This window comes from Limanda limanda, chromosome 10 (genome assembly GCF_963576545.1).
Source record: "Limanda limanda chromosome 10, fLimLim1.1, whole genome shotgun sequence".
Taxonomy (NCBI): Eukaryota; Metazoa; Chordata; class Actinopteri; order Pleuronectiformes; family Pleuronectidae; genus Limanda; species Limanda limanda.
In genome coordinates this window covers 18,119,214-18,133,124 of record NC_083645.1, presented here as the reverse complement: position 1 = coordinate 18,133,124, position 13,911 = coordinate 18,119,214, and the positions used below count along the sequence as shown (strand labels likewise).

Below are 13,911 nucleotides of genomic sequence, written 5' to 3'. Positions count from 1 at the left end.
GATTATTGGGGCTCTTTTGAAGGGGCTTTGCGCTGTGTGTAAATGGCCTGTGCTCGATTCTGCTTACAGACTCCAGCCGTTCAGACCTCCCCAGTCCCCAACATTTATTTGCATCCTCACTATGTGTATATACAGTTCAGCTCATATAATGTTCTGGACCGTGTATATATAACGAAACAAGGACTGAGCATGTAATTCAATGATGACTTTGCAAAGAGTGCTTATAATTGCTAACACAAGGTTATATATGATTTAGTGTATATCAGTTACTTGAAGCTTACCCAGGGGCGCAGAATTATTTTCATTGCATTCTTTAAACATTGTCAAGCTATCCCGATAGCGTCCCAATTTTTTTTGGAAAATCTGCCTCCTGCTGGCTTGATTTGTTGGAATTAAAAAAAGTGAAGAGGCTTTGCTGGTATCAATTAGGGAGCTATTTTAAACTATGTTCATCAGCTGTTTGGAGCTGTCACAATGCTACAGATTGGGACTGTGTTCAATGTGATGAGTATGTGTGTGATCGGATGCAGATTTTTGTGGTCTGCCAAGCGATGTCACTGCATGTAGATTGACGGTTCTGCCTGTTCGGAACAGTGACAATGGCCGTGTGATGTGTGCTACCTCCAGAGGTGGGACGAGGACCTTTGTCTGTTACTTATTACGACGCACATGGTTGATACCCTGACCTGGGCACGGGCCACGGTGCGGTCGTGCTTTGACCTACAGCCCCGTGCTAGCCAATCATCCTGTCATTCTTCTCGTACACAGTGTCTAGAGCACAACCGGTGTCAGTGGCACTGTTTCATGGTTATCCATCATGACTGCCCTCCCTCATTATAAAGACATTATAAGATTCCCCAGTGGGCTGGGTTGGGTTGGGATGGCAGATGGAGGATCTAACCTGCTCTCTATCTCTGTCGTCCTCTCTCCCTCTCTCCATGTTTGCGTGTGTGTTTGTGTGTGTACATGCTTGTCTTTCAATGCACTTCTCTCTCACAGTGAAGCCAACAATTTCAGAGGCGGAGATTCCCACTGTGGACGTGCAGCCTTACATGCTTGGTAAAAAGCATCAGCTAACCTGCACTGCCTATGGGTTGCCCCTGCCAACCGTCACGTGGCTCTGGCAGCCATGTCGCTCGGATCCTACACTTACAAAGTGAGTCACCATCTCGCTATGTTCCAAACAGAGAAATGCTTACTCTGGATTGCATGCATTCGTGATCTGTTAACTTTCTTCAATCAGGAAGCATTTTTAACGTATCAGAGACAAAACGTTCCTAATTTTAAACACAATGTCATTGTAAAAATGTTTCATAGGCGGAGAACTTTGTTTTATGGAAACTGTGTCCAAAATTCTTGTCATGCTCGAAAAAGGTTAACATGAAGCAGGACCGTATCAGTCATGAATACCAAACTTAAAATACATTCAAATCAATAACATGCCACTAAAAGACTTAAAGATTTGATTTAGGTTGCACTTTACTCCTAAAGTCCACTGCTTATTGAATATATGCTTGTTCGTTCACATGTGAGGCTAAAGAAAAACAGTAAAAAATGCAAACGTCTCTACCGTTGTTAATATGAACTTCTGTGTTTTAATGCAAATGTAATGTGCACAAATCCCAAGTCCATGTTGGAGGGAAAAAACTTACAACCACAGTTCTGGAGCTGTATTTATATTACAAACATACAGACAATCAAGCATTACAGACTTAACAGCAGATGTAGTGGCTGCAGCATCCAGAGCCACCGTTCCAGCCCAGGGATCCCACTATAAAGCAGATCAAGATTGACCAAATTGACTTGAGCCCAGAATATGACAAATTAATCAAAGAAACACGGCCCCTGAGAGCTGCCCTTTCGTCTGTGGACAGCGGTTCTGTGGGCTGAAGTGGAAACATAGGGGAAATATATTAATCTCAGATTCCCCTTGCTGCCACAAAGCCGTACATGACTGAGTGTATGATTGACCATGTATGAATACCGGACTGGTGGTGAACCCACAAACATGATGAACGTTCCCTGAGACCCTGGCTCGTCATTGAAGGAGAGAGACCTGCAAGTTGTAAGATGAGGGAAACAATGGGCCATTACCCTTGGGTTATCAGGCTTCAAAGCCATTAACAAAAACAACACTGTCGGCTGAAAGAGTCTAAATTATGTTTACACAGTGTTAAACCACCAGTGCCTCCATTATTTGATTAAATAAATAATCTCAAAAACCCTCTTGTACTTGGCAGATTTGTGATAAATAAAAGCAGAGTGTTAGTTGGGTCCAAGCGACTCTTCCTGTCGGCCTTAAGATAATCAGGACTGGCACTCGGAACAGTGGCTGGGCAGTGGCAGCCAGTTAATGAGACAGAGGAACCGCTGCAGCCTGGTGGGAGGCCAATTGTGCAAAATGTTTGTTTTATACAGCCCTGACCCGCCAAAGTACCTGTCGCTGTAAATCCAACATGTCGCCCTTCAAGATCATATCTTATCTAAATCTTTGGGAGTTTGATGAGGTGAGGGAAGCTCACAGTGTTGGATGTGGCATAGGGCTGATCGTTTAGGAAGCAGAAGTATGGGGTTGTCTTTATCACCAGGTTAAGAAGTTATCAGCTCTCTCCCTTGTTGATCACCAAGGTCTTACGGTCAACCTTATCTACTCTAGCCAGAATGTTGGGGGGTGTTCCTGTACGATGTGACGCATAGCACAACCCTTCCTGTCGCTGTTGCTGTTTCCTCCTCTGCCTCTCCTCTCATCAGGCTGATTGTTCCCCACCGCGGGCGGTGAAGGGTTTGGGGGTGGGGGGTCAAATCCTTTCTCTAGGTTTTATAACCCAGACAAACTGGTCTAGACCTGGACTATACCCAAATCAATCTCTTTCTCTCCTAGTGTTACACCCCGGCTCCCACTTAAAACAACATGAAAGTCTCTTTTTTTTCACTTGAGATGCATTGTTCAAAGTCTAACACTTGTACATGTATTGTGTGTTTTCTGTCCTGCAGTTGCATTTCTTACACTGAACCAATCCCGGTCAGCACTGATAACAGGGGAAATTACTCGCACAACTGGATTAAGAGCATAAGCGCCAAGCCTGAATTGGTTAAAGGAAAAAACAAGGTATGTTGTTTCCACTCACTATTTAAATGGCGGATACACTAATAGGATACTTTTCTCACTGTGAAATGCGGTTGACAAATAGCTGTGACAAAATCAACAGTATTCACTTGTGAACAATCAAGATGTGATGACGCTGTGTAGAGATCCACAAAACATCCAAGAGCAATATCAGATTCAAGCAGAAATCTCCATAGACCAGAGCTTGAAGTCTGATTCAACATCTGAAATCCATAAATCCTCACAATTTTCCTCCTACTGGCAGTGATGCTGTTCTTCCCTTCACTGAAAATGATTTGTATTGTCTGCATTAGGTTTTGACTTATGTAACTGTGACCAAAACCCAAGAGAAGGCTTTGAAGAAATCAGTTTTGTTTTTCATTGCTGCACAATAAATAGGACGTGATTAGTTCTGGGAATAAAATCCAAGAAAATCCAGGAAATCGTGTAAATGATGCAGTACATCTTAAAAGGAAGATCTCTTACGGAGCATTCTTGCCACCTCTGCTCTCTCATAACTAACAGACACACTTCAGTAGAGTCCTCCTACTGAAGTGAAACACACAAAGAAGACCTGTAGATTAAACAGCTGCAGCTTCGTTCTTGGCCGCCGACACATTGTTTTGTTGTGACATCAGTTAATCTTTTCTGTTGACTCTAGAGTTGAGCTTTATAAACAGTTCAGAGGCTATGTAGCTTAAAGCATGCATGTGCCAAAGGATGAGAATAAACCTGTCTAGAATCCATGTTGTGCCATTGCAAGTGAAGATGAGTCATCTCAGCAAATATAGCATGTACTTATTGGGATTATATAAATAAGACATGATGACGAAAACAGTTTATGCCAGCGAAATAATTCATTTTACACTATAAATTCAACAAGATTCATTAAATAAATTTCCATTGGTGCTCAGTATTGAGGGATCATAGTTAAACCTATCAGTCAGTTTTTCTGAAAGGACAGCAAACACATTATGCCTTGCAAGCGTAAAACATGCCATGCATGCATATGTTCAAGCGTATGGGCAGGCGTTTACTAAAACCCCAAAGATAATGAAGAGCAGACCTGCACTATCTTGCAGAAGTCAGTGGATTAGGTTAAATAAACCCCATTATAGCAGACTGGCTCAAATTAGGGCTTGGCATACAACTGGGGAGGAATCAGTGATGCTCTAAACCTAAACAGTATTTCAGGTGAACAACTAGACAATTTATCAATCTTCTATGACAACTATTTGCTTAACAATTAAGTGTAAATTGGGCTTTTATGCATCAGTTCTAATATGTCTCTGAAGTTAGCAGGGAGGCAGCACTTGTTTTCAAGTACCCGTGGCCAAACGCTGTTGCTTTATGTGGGTTAGGACTAAGGGTCAATGATAACAAGCAGAAGTTTAAAAGAATAGGGATTTGTTGGAGGTGAATTCCTCTCTGTCACATCACATAAATCGTGTTGGCCTGTGAATTAGAACGTAGCCGGGGCTGGGCCTCTGAGTGGCTCCCCAGAAGACCCGGTAGAGAGGGAGACCGGCCCGGGTCATAATATAAGGAAAACACATGGGGAAGACCTGGGCACAGAGGTCACAGTGCTTCTGGTCAGGTCACCTCTCAGGGACTGTGTGCAACCATTTAAGTGGCTGTTTATGAGCTAGGGTTACATTGCGGTGAGTAATAGCAGAAACATAATACCATAAGGCCACTCCGTCAGTGTTTTGACAAATGTCATAACAGCATGATTTGGACAATATGATATACTTTTAAAACTCGTGTTTTTACTGCTTGTTTGTGTTCTAAACACCATAAATACATGGAAGCTGAAGCCTCTCATGGCTACGTCTGTGTGTGTCAGGGTCAACACAATGGTCCCTACATACAAATCCAGGAAGTTTTGGCCTGCATACACCCAGACAATACACCCACATCATTCATTCTCTTTGATGTAGCTCACCCCCCCAAAAAACAGATGTCAGTACGAACACTAAACAGAGCCCCATGCAGTCTGGCCCTCACCCAAGTTCCACTTATTATTTAGTCTATTTAAGCCATTAAAATGTTGTACTGGCATGATGAGAAAATTGAGTGTGGCATTAGAAGTGCTTTCCAGGAAATGGACATACAGCCGCGGCGCTAGATCTATAGTGCAGGTCTGAGGGAGACTCAGTGGGTTTTAAAACTCCAGATGTACCCTTTCATTAATGTGACGCACTGGAGGGTAAAGAACAGACGAGGCTCAGATCAGACTCTCACTCGCCTTCATTAACAGCAACTCGCTAGTCTGATAGGAACTGACAACCCGAGGATAAATCACAGCAAAGTCACATTTGAGAAAACTGTGATATGAAGCACTTATTTGTCATAATATGTTAATTTCTTTTGATAATTAATGATAATTGCCGTATTGATCCAATTAGACTTTGGGGGTGCTGGTGATTGGAGAGGCGAGCGTGTCAGGAAAGTACTCCTGTAAGGCCTCCAATGAGGATGGCTTCAGCACCCTGACGATCCCCTTTTATGTGTATGGTAAGTGGGTCACCATAGCACAACAGCACAACCATCAACATTTAAATCTTTGCAGTCCAAAGTGCATGCAGAGATACTTAACTGAGTTTATTGTAATTGCATACCGCAATATACAGTGCACTGGATTCTTTCAGATGATCTACACAAGCGGTGCACGCTGTAATGAATTGCAAGTGCAGGGAAGGAATGTGCAGATTGTATTGTGCAATAAAGAGACCAGAGGGGGGCATTAATTGAAACCATCTTCCACTGTAGCTGAATAGCTTCAGGGCGGAAGAGAGGCAAACATGTCCTGAGCCATATGGAGTGCTATAACGGCACGCGTTTGAAAACAGCTATGAATAACTGCATTCCTGCTGCAGGGTCATTCCTCTTTCTCTCTGGGACTTCTACTAGGAAATTCTACTTTGTATGTGCGTCTGTGCTTTGCCAAATGTTCCCAAAAATCAATATCCATTGAGACAGTTATGTAAAAAGACTGGGGATTAGGTGTTCACTTTGCAACTGATTTAATCATATTTACTTAAAAGTGGAGTGAAGAGTATATTATTGATTTTGGACGCGGGTGAATGTAGATGAAAGTTTATCTGAGGAGTTGCCAGGTACAAAAGTTTCATCGCCAAGTGAGATAGAATTCCCAAGAGGAGTCGTTTTCTCTTCCAGAAGTGAGTGAAACAGAGAATGATAGAACGTTGCAAAAAAAAAGAGAGGACAGAATTGTAATAACAGCTGTCTTCTCTTACTGAACACAGAATGCTTTCCAGCAATCTGAATAAACAAGCAAAGTCTGGTTCCCCTGGGGCCCAGACTCAGCCTCTCTCCAATTGGATGAGTGCAGGAGCACCATCAGTGACACTGTCGACCGGCAACGTGCTTCCAATTAACAGTGATGAAACAGGAAATAACTGCAAATTTGACATTCCTGCCCTTGTGACGAGCAGCTTTGTTTCTCAAAAAATAGGATGTCCAGCCAGCCGAACGTTCCAGAAAAATTGCTATTTATTCATAATTAGTAACTCTCATTGACCCCATTGTACAAGAGTAAACAACGTTGTAATCCTAATTTTCTACGGGTCTTACTAGATAACTCGGAGGAGGTTACCACTGATCCTCGGAAAGCCATCGAAGGCGATGACGTCACTCTGACCTGTCGGGCAGCTCGCTACCTTTACACAGATCTGCGGTGGTTGGACTCCAAGAATCAAACAGTCACTGCCAATGTATCCAGTCTCCGGCTCAGCCGCTACTCCATTTCCCTTGCTCTCCATCTGTATAATGTGTCCAAAAACAGCACTGCAGGGTACCAGTGCCAGGCATACAAGCTGCACGAGAGGATTGAGCTGAAGAACGCTGCACTCATTGTGGATGGTAAGGCAGAGAAGGATGTGTGAAGCTGATTGCATTGTATCTATCTATCTATCATCAGTAATAAGCATATGCTAAATATATACAAGTAATCATTGTGTGAAAACTGGGCATGCTACTGACTACTTGATGAGTCATTGTCAAAGCTAAGTAAAAGATCAACAGCATCTCCAATCAAAATGTATTGTTTTCTTTCTGTGCAGCGAGAAAACGCCCCTGGCTGAGTCAAAATCTGACCAATCAGGATGTGAACAGCAGCAGCACCCTGATGCTGGCTTGCTTCGCTCTGGGAGTTCCCCGACCCTTCGTCATGTGGTACAAAAATGGTGTTCCAGTGGAAGACGGCCCAGGTAACGTGAGATTAGTTCTGTTCATTGTGCTGATTTTATTCGATATAAACACAACACAAAGGTTGTTAATTTTCAACTTCAACAAGCTCAAGTCTCTGAATTAACGTTCCACCTGATTGATCACCACAGTGACAGTAGGTGGCACCAGTTTGACTGAGAGTCTGAATGTTGCAGGTATATCACTGGGAGAAGACGGGGTCCTGACCATCGAAAGGGTGAAGAAAGACGATGAGGGTCTGTACGAGTGTGTAGCCAGTAATGACGAGGGTGTCGCGAAAACAAGTGCAGTCGTCACCGTGCTCGGTAAGTCACCCACTGATATTAACTACCTCACCATCAGAAAAGATTAACACTCCCACCTGCTGCAGTTACTGGCTTCTCAGTGTGAAGCGGTGTGTGCTCATGTCCAATCAAAACATCTTCTCACAGAGACAAATAGCTCAGAGTTTGACTTCAGTATGAATAACGGACCCTGACAGAAAATCTGTAGCTGCCAGGAATGCCAAGTGAATTCCTTCCTGGGTTTTATGATCAAGGCTCTGGCTGAGGGTCCTTGCCTCGAGGACATGACCTCTGTGAAGTGTTAAGAGGTCCACTAATGAGTGCAAAGAGATTGACTGCTACAACAGCCAAGGGACTGGAAACACACAGGAGATAAACGGTGCAGAAGGCCAGTCTCTCAAAGTGTGTATCTTCAACATGTAAAGTGAACTACACGTCGACATGTGAGGCTGAATGTAGCTGAGATGTCATGCAACCAGTTATGTGCAGGTCTATGCACTTTTGTGCAGATGCGTATTAAGCTGAACTTTTGTCTAGATGCTTATTGAAATCAATCCATCCTCACCACAAGTCTATTCCAACAACAAGCTGTACGCATGTTCTGCTTCGGCTGATTTGTTATGGATTGCATGAAATAAGAGCTGGAAAAAACGTTTTGGGATATTCAAGGGATATGAGCTTTCAGATCGTTGACATGGATGGCTGGAAAAATAGTGTTGGGAAGAAAACCCTATAGGAAAAAAGTGGGGCAGTCATGTCCCAAACAAACCAGAAATAAACAGCGGAGTGTGTTTCCACTTCCATCTTGTATACAATGTCAAATAAGCCAAAGAATGATGCGGATTCAAATTCTTGGCATCTTTAGTGAAGAACCAGGCTCTCAATTTGTTAAGTTGTAACCGTCTGTTTTCTTTTGATCACAAAAACCACTGTTGATATAAAAGTACACAGTTTGTTTTCTTTCCAAAAAGATCAGATAGTTGACGATAGTTCTTCTCTTTCCAGGGGACGAAGGGAAGGCAAACGTTGAGGTAATAATCCTGGTGTGTACGGGAGCCGCAGCCACCTTCCTCTGGCTCATGCTTATCCTCTTCATCCGCAAGCTGAGAAAGGTGAGGCCTTAGATCATCTGTCTTTTCCACAGATCCACAAGAGATGAGCTTTTTGTCTTGTTGTTGATGCCAAATAAGTCGTCTCCAGTGACTTCATGCAAGCGACTGACTCAGTGTTTCTTGTGAAATACAGTTTAATGAAAGGACAAATTTAGCAAGTGTTTATGATTTCCTGACAACTGGGAAGTGTTTGTATGTAGCGTGTAACCTCAAAGGAGAACATGATGTGCTTGTGCCACAAAAAAGTGAGGAAACATTTTTTTGTGCCCTCATTGATTTCAAGTATGAACACGAATGCCTGTGCAGCCTGCGTGAGGTTGTTACTTGACTCCAAGTGTGTGTAGAGTTTTTTTAATTGTCAAAAACTTTAACACAATATTTCTGTTTTTCCTCGCACGCCTTCAGCAACCAGCTCACTACAAGATGGGTCCATCTATCATTATTGACCCTGATGAGTGTCCCCTCGAGGAGCAGAACGATCTTCTCCAGTACGACAGCAACAAATGGGAGTTTCCCCGTGACCGTCTTCGCCTAGGTGAGCTATTTTTGTAGTTATTATTTGCTTGCCATCCTCATGCATTTGTTTTATTGCTGAAAAAGTTAGGCGTTGAAGTAATATTCAAACAAAACCGGAGCATCCAGAATCATGCTGTGGAATGATCTCACGATATTGTGTGTGTGCAAAAACTTGAAAAGTTCTGGTTTAAACATATTTAAATAGCACAAACTACCAGGAACATGTTAAAATGGAGAAAAGAACTGAGCAATGAGCAGTAGAAAGACAGTGAAAAAAAGATAAGGTTAAAAGTTCATCTTTAAAGTGTTTGAAGGTGAGGGCATAAATAGCCAAATGAAGGAACATGGAATAGGTGTCACCCGTCTCCGCAGCTGCTGTGTAGGGTCATTACTTATCAGTGACCTGCGCTGTCATCCAGTCGTAAGTGAACCATAAATTCTCCAGAAAAAACTGCCTGGTGATCACAGTCCCAGCATGTTGTTTTAATTACAGACCCATAACCCGACTGACAGAGTCCAGTTTGATTTTTCGACCCAGGGACAGGAAGCTCTAATGTCAACCTACTTTTCTTCCTTCGCCAGGCAAGACTCTCGGCCACGGAGCTTTTGGAAAAGTGGTGGAGGCTTCTGCCTTCGGCATCGATAAGCTCTCGACCTGCAAGACTGTGGCTGTCAAAATGCTGAAAGGTAGGATGTCAAATATTTTAATAGTATTTTATATTATTATACTTCGATGAAACGTAAGTTTGTCCAGCCCCTTCTCCTCTTTGGTTCATCACACGACAGACAGGCCTGCATTAACGTCACATCATTCACTGGGGTTTATTTCTCCTGCGAGTTACAGACTCATGCGCTGCTGCACCACATGTGCCTGCAATTAATGTTTGTATGGTTTATTGGGTCAAAGCGAATTGTGCAATGTGTGTTCTTTGCAAAGTGCAGTTAGAGGTAAAGGCTAAGACCTCTAACCCTGTTCTTGATGAAGAGATTGAGTGTGTGCAGAGCTCGCAGTTAGGACCAGTGTCCAAGATCTGCAGGTGAGGACGAGTTCAGAAGTGTAAGATATGAAACCCAATGAGTAAATAGAGACTATTTTTGTATTTGCCATATTTCAGAGGATCGAACATTTCGAAACAATTGCCTCTCTTCAGAAGTATTTACAATGCTCTTGGCGTTTTTCCAAATATTCACAACAAACCATAAAAGTTGTGAAAACAGGAAACAGCCCATAACTCATCAATTCATACGCTAATAATGACAACTTACACTTGATGCCTTTTATTGAATTTCTTCACAGTCCTCCCTACACTATATTATGAGTCTGGACAGACAGGGATGTAAACTGGAACTCGACTGGTTTGTGGAAGCAAACATCTGCCAGGTGGCGATGCGAATGTTTCTCCATTTTTTGTGTGTTTACTACTACGTAGAGAGACAAACTGAATACCTTTCAGTGATTGGTTGTATGAGGATGATGTTCCAGAGTTGGTGAAATATTGGGCTGTTGGTTAGATGTATTGGTCACTGTCATGGCATCAATCATGTCTCAGCATAAATCACAAGATCTCAGAGTAACAGACTTTGGCTGTTGTTAGTCGTAGGTCAAACTTAATGGAAAGCAGCAGGTCTCCTCAAATTGACCGTGGTTTAGCTGGAGACTCCCTGGCTGCTTTAGCTTCTAGCTCATAAATATCGGATTGGTCGGAACAACATAAAACAATCTAAAAAAATCTTGACTTTCTTAGTTCAGGTTGAAGTCATTATAATATAGTTCATTATGTAATGTGAGCACTTCGCGTTATATTTCTCTAATTTTGTTGGCGTTTATCTTTAGGATTTCCTCCATCAAACTATGCTTCGTATCACTCGGCCTAAAGCAATATTATCATTCTTCCATCATATTTAATGAACTCTCAAAATTAAATTCCCCAGTAATCCAGCTACAATAGTTCAGGCTCTTTTACTTGCTTTCTCTTAAACCTTTAGCACTGTGAAGAATTTCTTCTGATGACTTATAAGACAAGATGGAAAAAGATCCTTATCTGGAGGTTCACTGTAGATTTTGTCATGTACTTGTGTTTTTGTTAAACTGAAGGGACACATTCAATTCCAGGTTTGAGACTCTACTTTTCTGTTTTTAAGGACTTCTGCATTAGTAGTTTCATAAGTCCCCATCTGTTTCCAGCAGCGAAAAGAAACTGTTTACAAAAGTTTGCTGTAAACAACATTGCCTCTGGCAACAGAAACAGAATACAGAGAAAGAACTATAAATAGTTACTACGGGGTGATTCACAGCAAATGGTATTTTTAAAAATAGTTTTTCTTTGGAAAGTTTGTATTATTGTAAAACAAATCTGGATAAAGCTGGAAAAGTCTTCAGGATAAACAGAACAGCTGATGGATGGATTGTTATTTATTATAATTTTAATGAAATGTCAAAATGAGGGATTAATTTTTAAACAAAATGTGAGAGCTTAAAATAACGTTTTATTCATTGTAAAAATGTATATCCTATTTGTCAGGATATTCAATGATACACTGATCAACTATTGTGTTTATATTATTACAGGAGGAGCGACGTCCAATGAGCGAAAAGCTCTGATGTCAGAGTTAAAGATCCTGATCCACATCGGCCATCACCTGAACGTGGTCAACCTGCTGGGAGCCTGCACGAAGCCTGGAGGTGAGCTTTATTACCAAGGATGTCATAAAAGTCAGTGATGCAATGATAGAAAAGAAAGAGAAGACATAAGAAAAGGACATTACATTGCCCGGCTTGTTTCCTATTAAGCTGTCAGTTTAGGGTTAGATTTTCATCGATCCTTTTTGTCTTTCTTTAATGTGAACCATTGCGTACTGAAGGAATAATCATAAGAAATGTCTCATCTTAACAGGACCACTGATGATGATCGTGGAGTTCTGCAGGTACGGCAACTTGTCAAACTATTTGAGAAGCAAGAGAGAAGACTTCCTGGTCTACAAGGTGAGTCACGAGCTGCGTGATTTAGAACGCTCGCTTTCTCTTCATTTTAGATGCAGGCTCAGTATAGTGTCAGCATGGAGGGACTGGTTTACAGCCGCCCTTTCGACTCCTCTCATTTACCATGATTTATGTGTGCTGGTCAGAGCCAGGACGGTAAGGTGGTGTCATCAGGGTCGTCCTGCCAGCTGAGCGAGCTGATGAAGCGCCGCCTGGAGAGCGTGGCCAGCACCGGAAGCTCCGCCAGCTCCGGGTTCATCGAAGATAAGAGCTACTGCGACTCAGAGGAAGAGGAAGAAGGTAAAGGCCAAGCACGTCTTACTTCCCCTCGACCCCCTGCCCCCCTCTGTTTGTCCCTGTTGCTGCACCCCTCCCCTCACCTCTGCTCCACCCCTCCAGCCAAGGAATGAAAGCCCTCCTCAGATTGTTTTCCACCCTCTGATGGGACGTTTCCTCCTCCTGTTCCGCAGTACAATCACTACAGCAGGAGCCACTGTCACCCCACTGAGCCTGGGGGAGGCGTCTGTTTATTTCCTGTCCTGACCTGAGAGATTCTCTGTTCTAACACACCAGCTCAGGACTGGCGCGTTGACCATTTCGTTTCTCATGTGTTATTTCTGGTTTGATTAGCTGTTTACTCAGGTGGGCCAGTGGAAGCACTCCTTGTGAGTTCCTCTCTCAGACCCCCGACCAGCGCACTGGATCCATAACCACACGTTTCACCTGACATCTGAAAAACAGGGGGAATTATAATTAGATTTTTTATCTTACATCTGCAAAGAATGTTTTAAAAACAGTGCGTAGGTGGAGACACATACGTGACAGGATGAATTTCCAAGTTGATGTGTTGTAGTCCGGTACTTCACATCTGCAGTTTCCTCATGAGAGTTCTCCCTGTTTCATCTTATCTGATTGATGGGACAGGTGCTGTGATTGCATTTAAAATCATGAGTAGGATTATGTTCCTAAATTTAAAGGCCATATATATATATATATGTCCACGATGAAAAATGCTTCTCACTGGTAAAGCTTTACGATCTTTTCTTTTTTTCTCACAGAATCGGAGGATTTATATAAGAGAGTCTTGACATTGGAAGATTTAATCTGCTACAGTTTCCAAGTCGCTAAGGGGATGGAGTTCTTGGCCTCACGCAAGGTATTCTCTTCATACCACAAATCATCTTCTCTACAATGAAAAACAGTCTATAAATTATTTTTAGATCATGTTTAAGATAATAGTTTTTTGATTTAAATTTGACCTGACATAGTGAATGATTACAATGCTAATTCATGTTTAAGTGCTGCTTTTAAACAACTGATCTCTGACAGCTTGTGCACACTGACATTAATATATTAGTGGTGAAATTTTTTACAGTTATCATGCATGTAGGTCATGTTGAAAGTTTCTAAATTGTGAACAAATGACTACAAAACAAATAATCTAAAAAAAAACAACGACTGATTTGCTTGTTGTTCTAACTCATTTGGTCTCTGACTTCCCGTGTTTTTGAAGTCCAGATCGAATTCATATAAAGCCATTCATAATTTTCGGGGAGACCGGATGGGACTGATTAGAGAATGCAGCCATTGTTGTAAATAACCTTTTATAGACCATTTGTTAGCCTGGATATGGAACACATCATTTTCTATTGTAATAACCCTGATGACTTGACCATGTGTTGC

At 42.2% G+C, this 13,911-nt stretch overlaps 1 protein-coding gene across 1 annotated transcript in view; it reads left to right on the top strand.

Annotated features, from left to right (window-relative positions):
* Nucleotides 1-13,911, top strand: part of kdrl (kinase insert domain receptor like) — a 42,732-nt gene that overhangs the window by 13,663 nt on the left and 15,158 nt on the right. Inside the window, exons 10-22 of the mRNA XM_061079303.1 lie at nucleotides 1,000-1,156; nucleotides 2,995-3,109; nucleotides 5,515-5,623; nucleotides 6,707-6,991; nucleotides 7,192-7,338; nucleotides 7,513-7,641; nucleotides 8,626-8,732; nucleotides 9,138-9,267; nucleotides 9,831-9,935; nucleotides 11,818-11,931; nucleotides 12,143-12,231; nucleotides 12,375-12,528; nucleotides 13,287-13,384. Coding sequence (XP_060935286.1) covers nucleotides 1,000-1,156; nucleotides 2,995-3,109; nucleotides 5,515-5,623; nucleotides 6,707-6,991; nucleotides 7,192-7,338; nucleotides 7,513-7,641; nucleotides 8,626-8,732; nucleotides 9,138-9,267; nucleotides 9,831-9,935; nucleotides 11,818-11,931; nucleotides 12,143-12,231; nucleotides 12,375-12,528; nucleotides 13,287-13,384 — 1,739 coding nt within the window. The remainder of the gene's footprint in view (nucleotides 1-999; nucleotides 1,157-2,994; nucleotides 3,110-5,514; nucleotides 5,624-6,706; nucleotides 6,992-7,191; nucleotides 7,339-7,512; nucleotides 7,642-8,625; nucleotides 8,733-9,137; nucleotides 9,268-9,830; nucleotides 9,936-11,817; nucleotides 11,932-12,142; nucleotides 12,232-12,374; nucleotides 12,529-13,286; nucleotides 13,385-13,911) is intronic.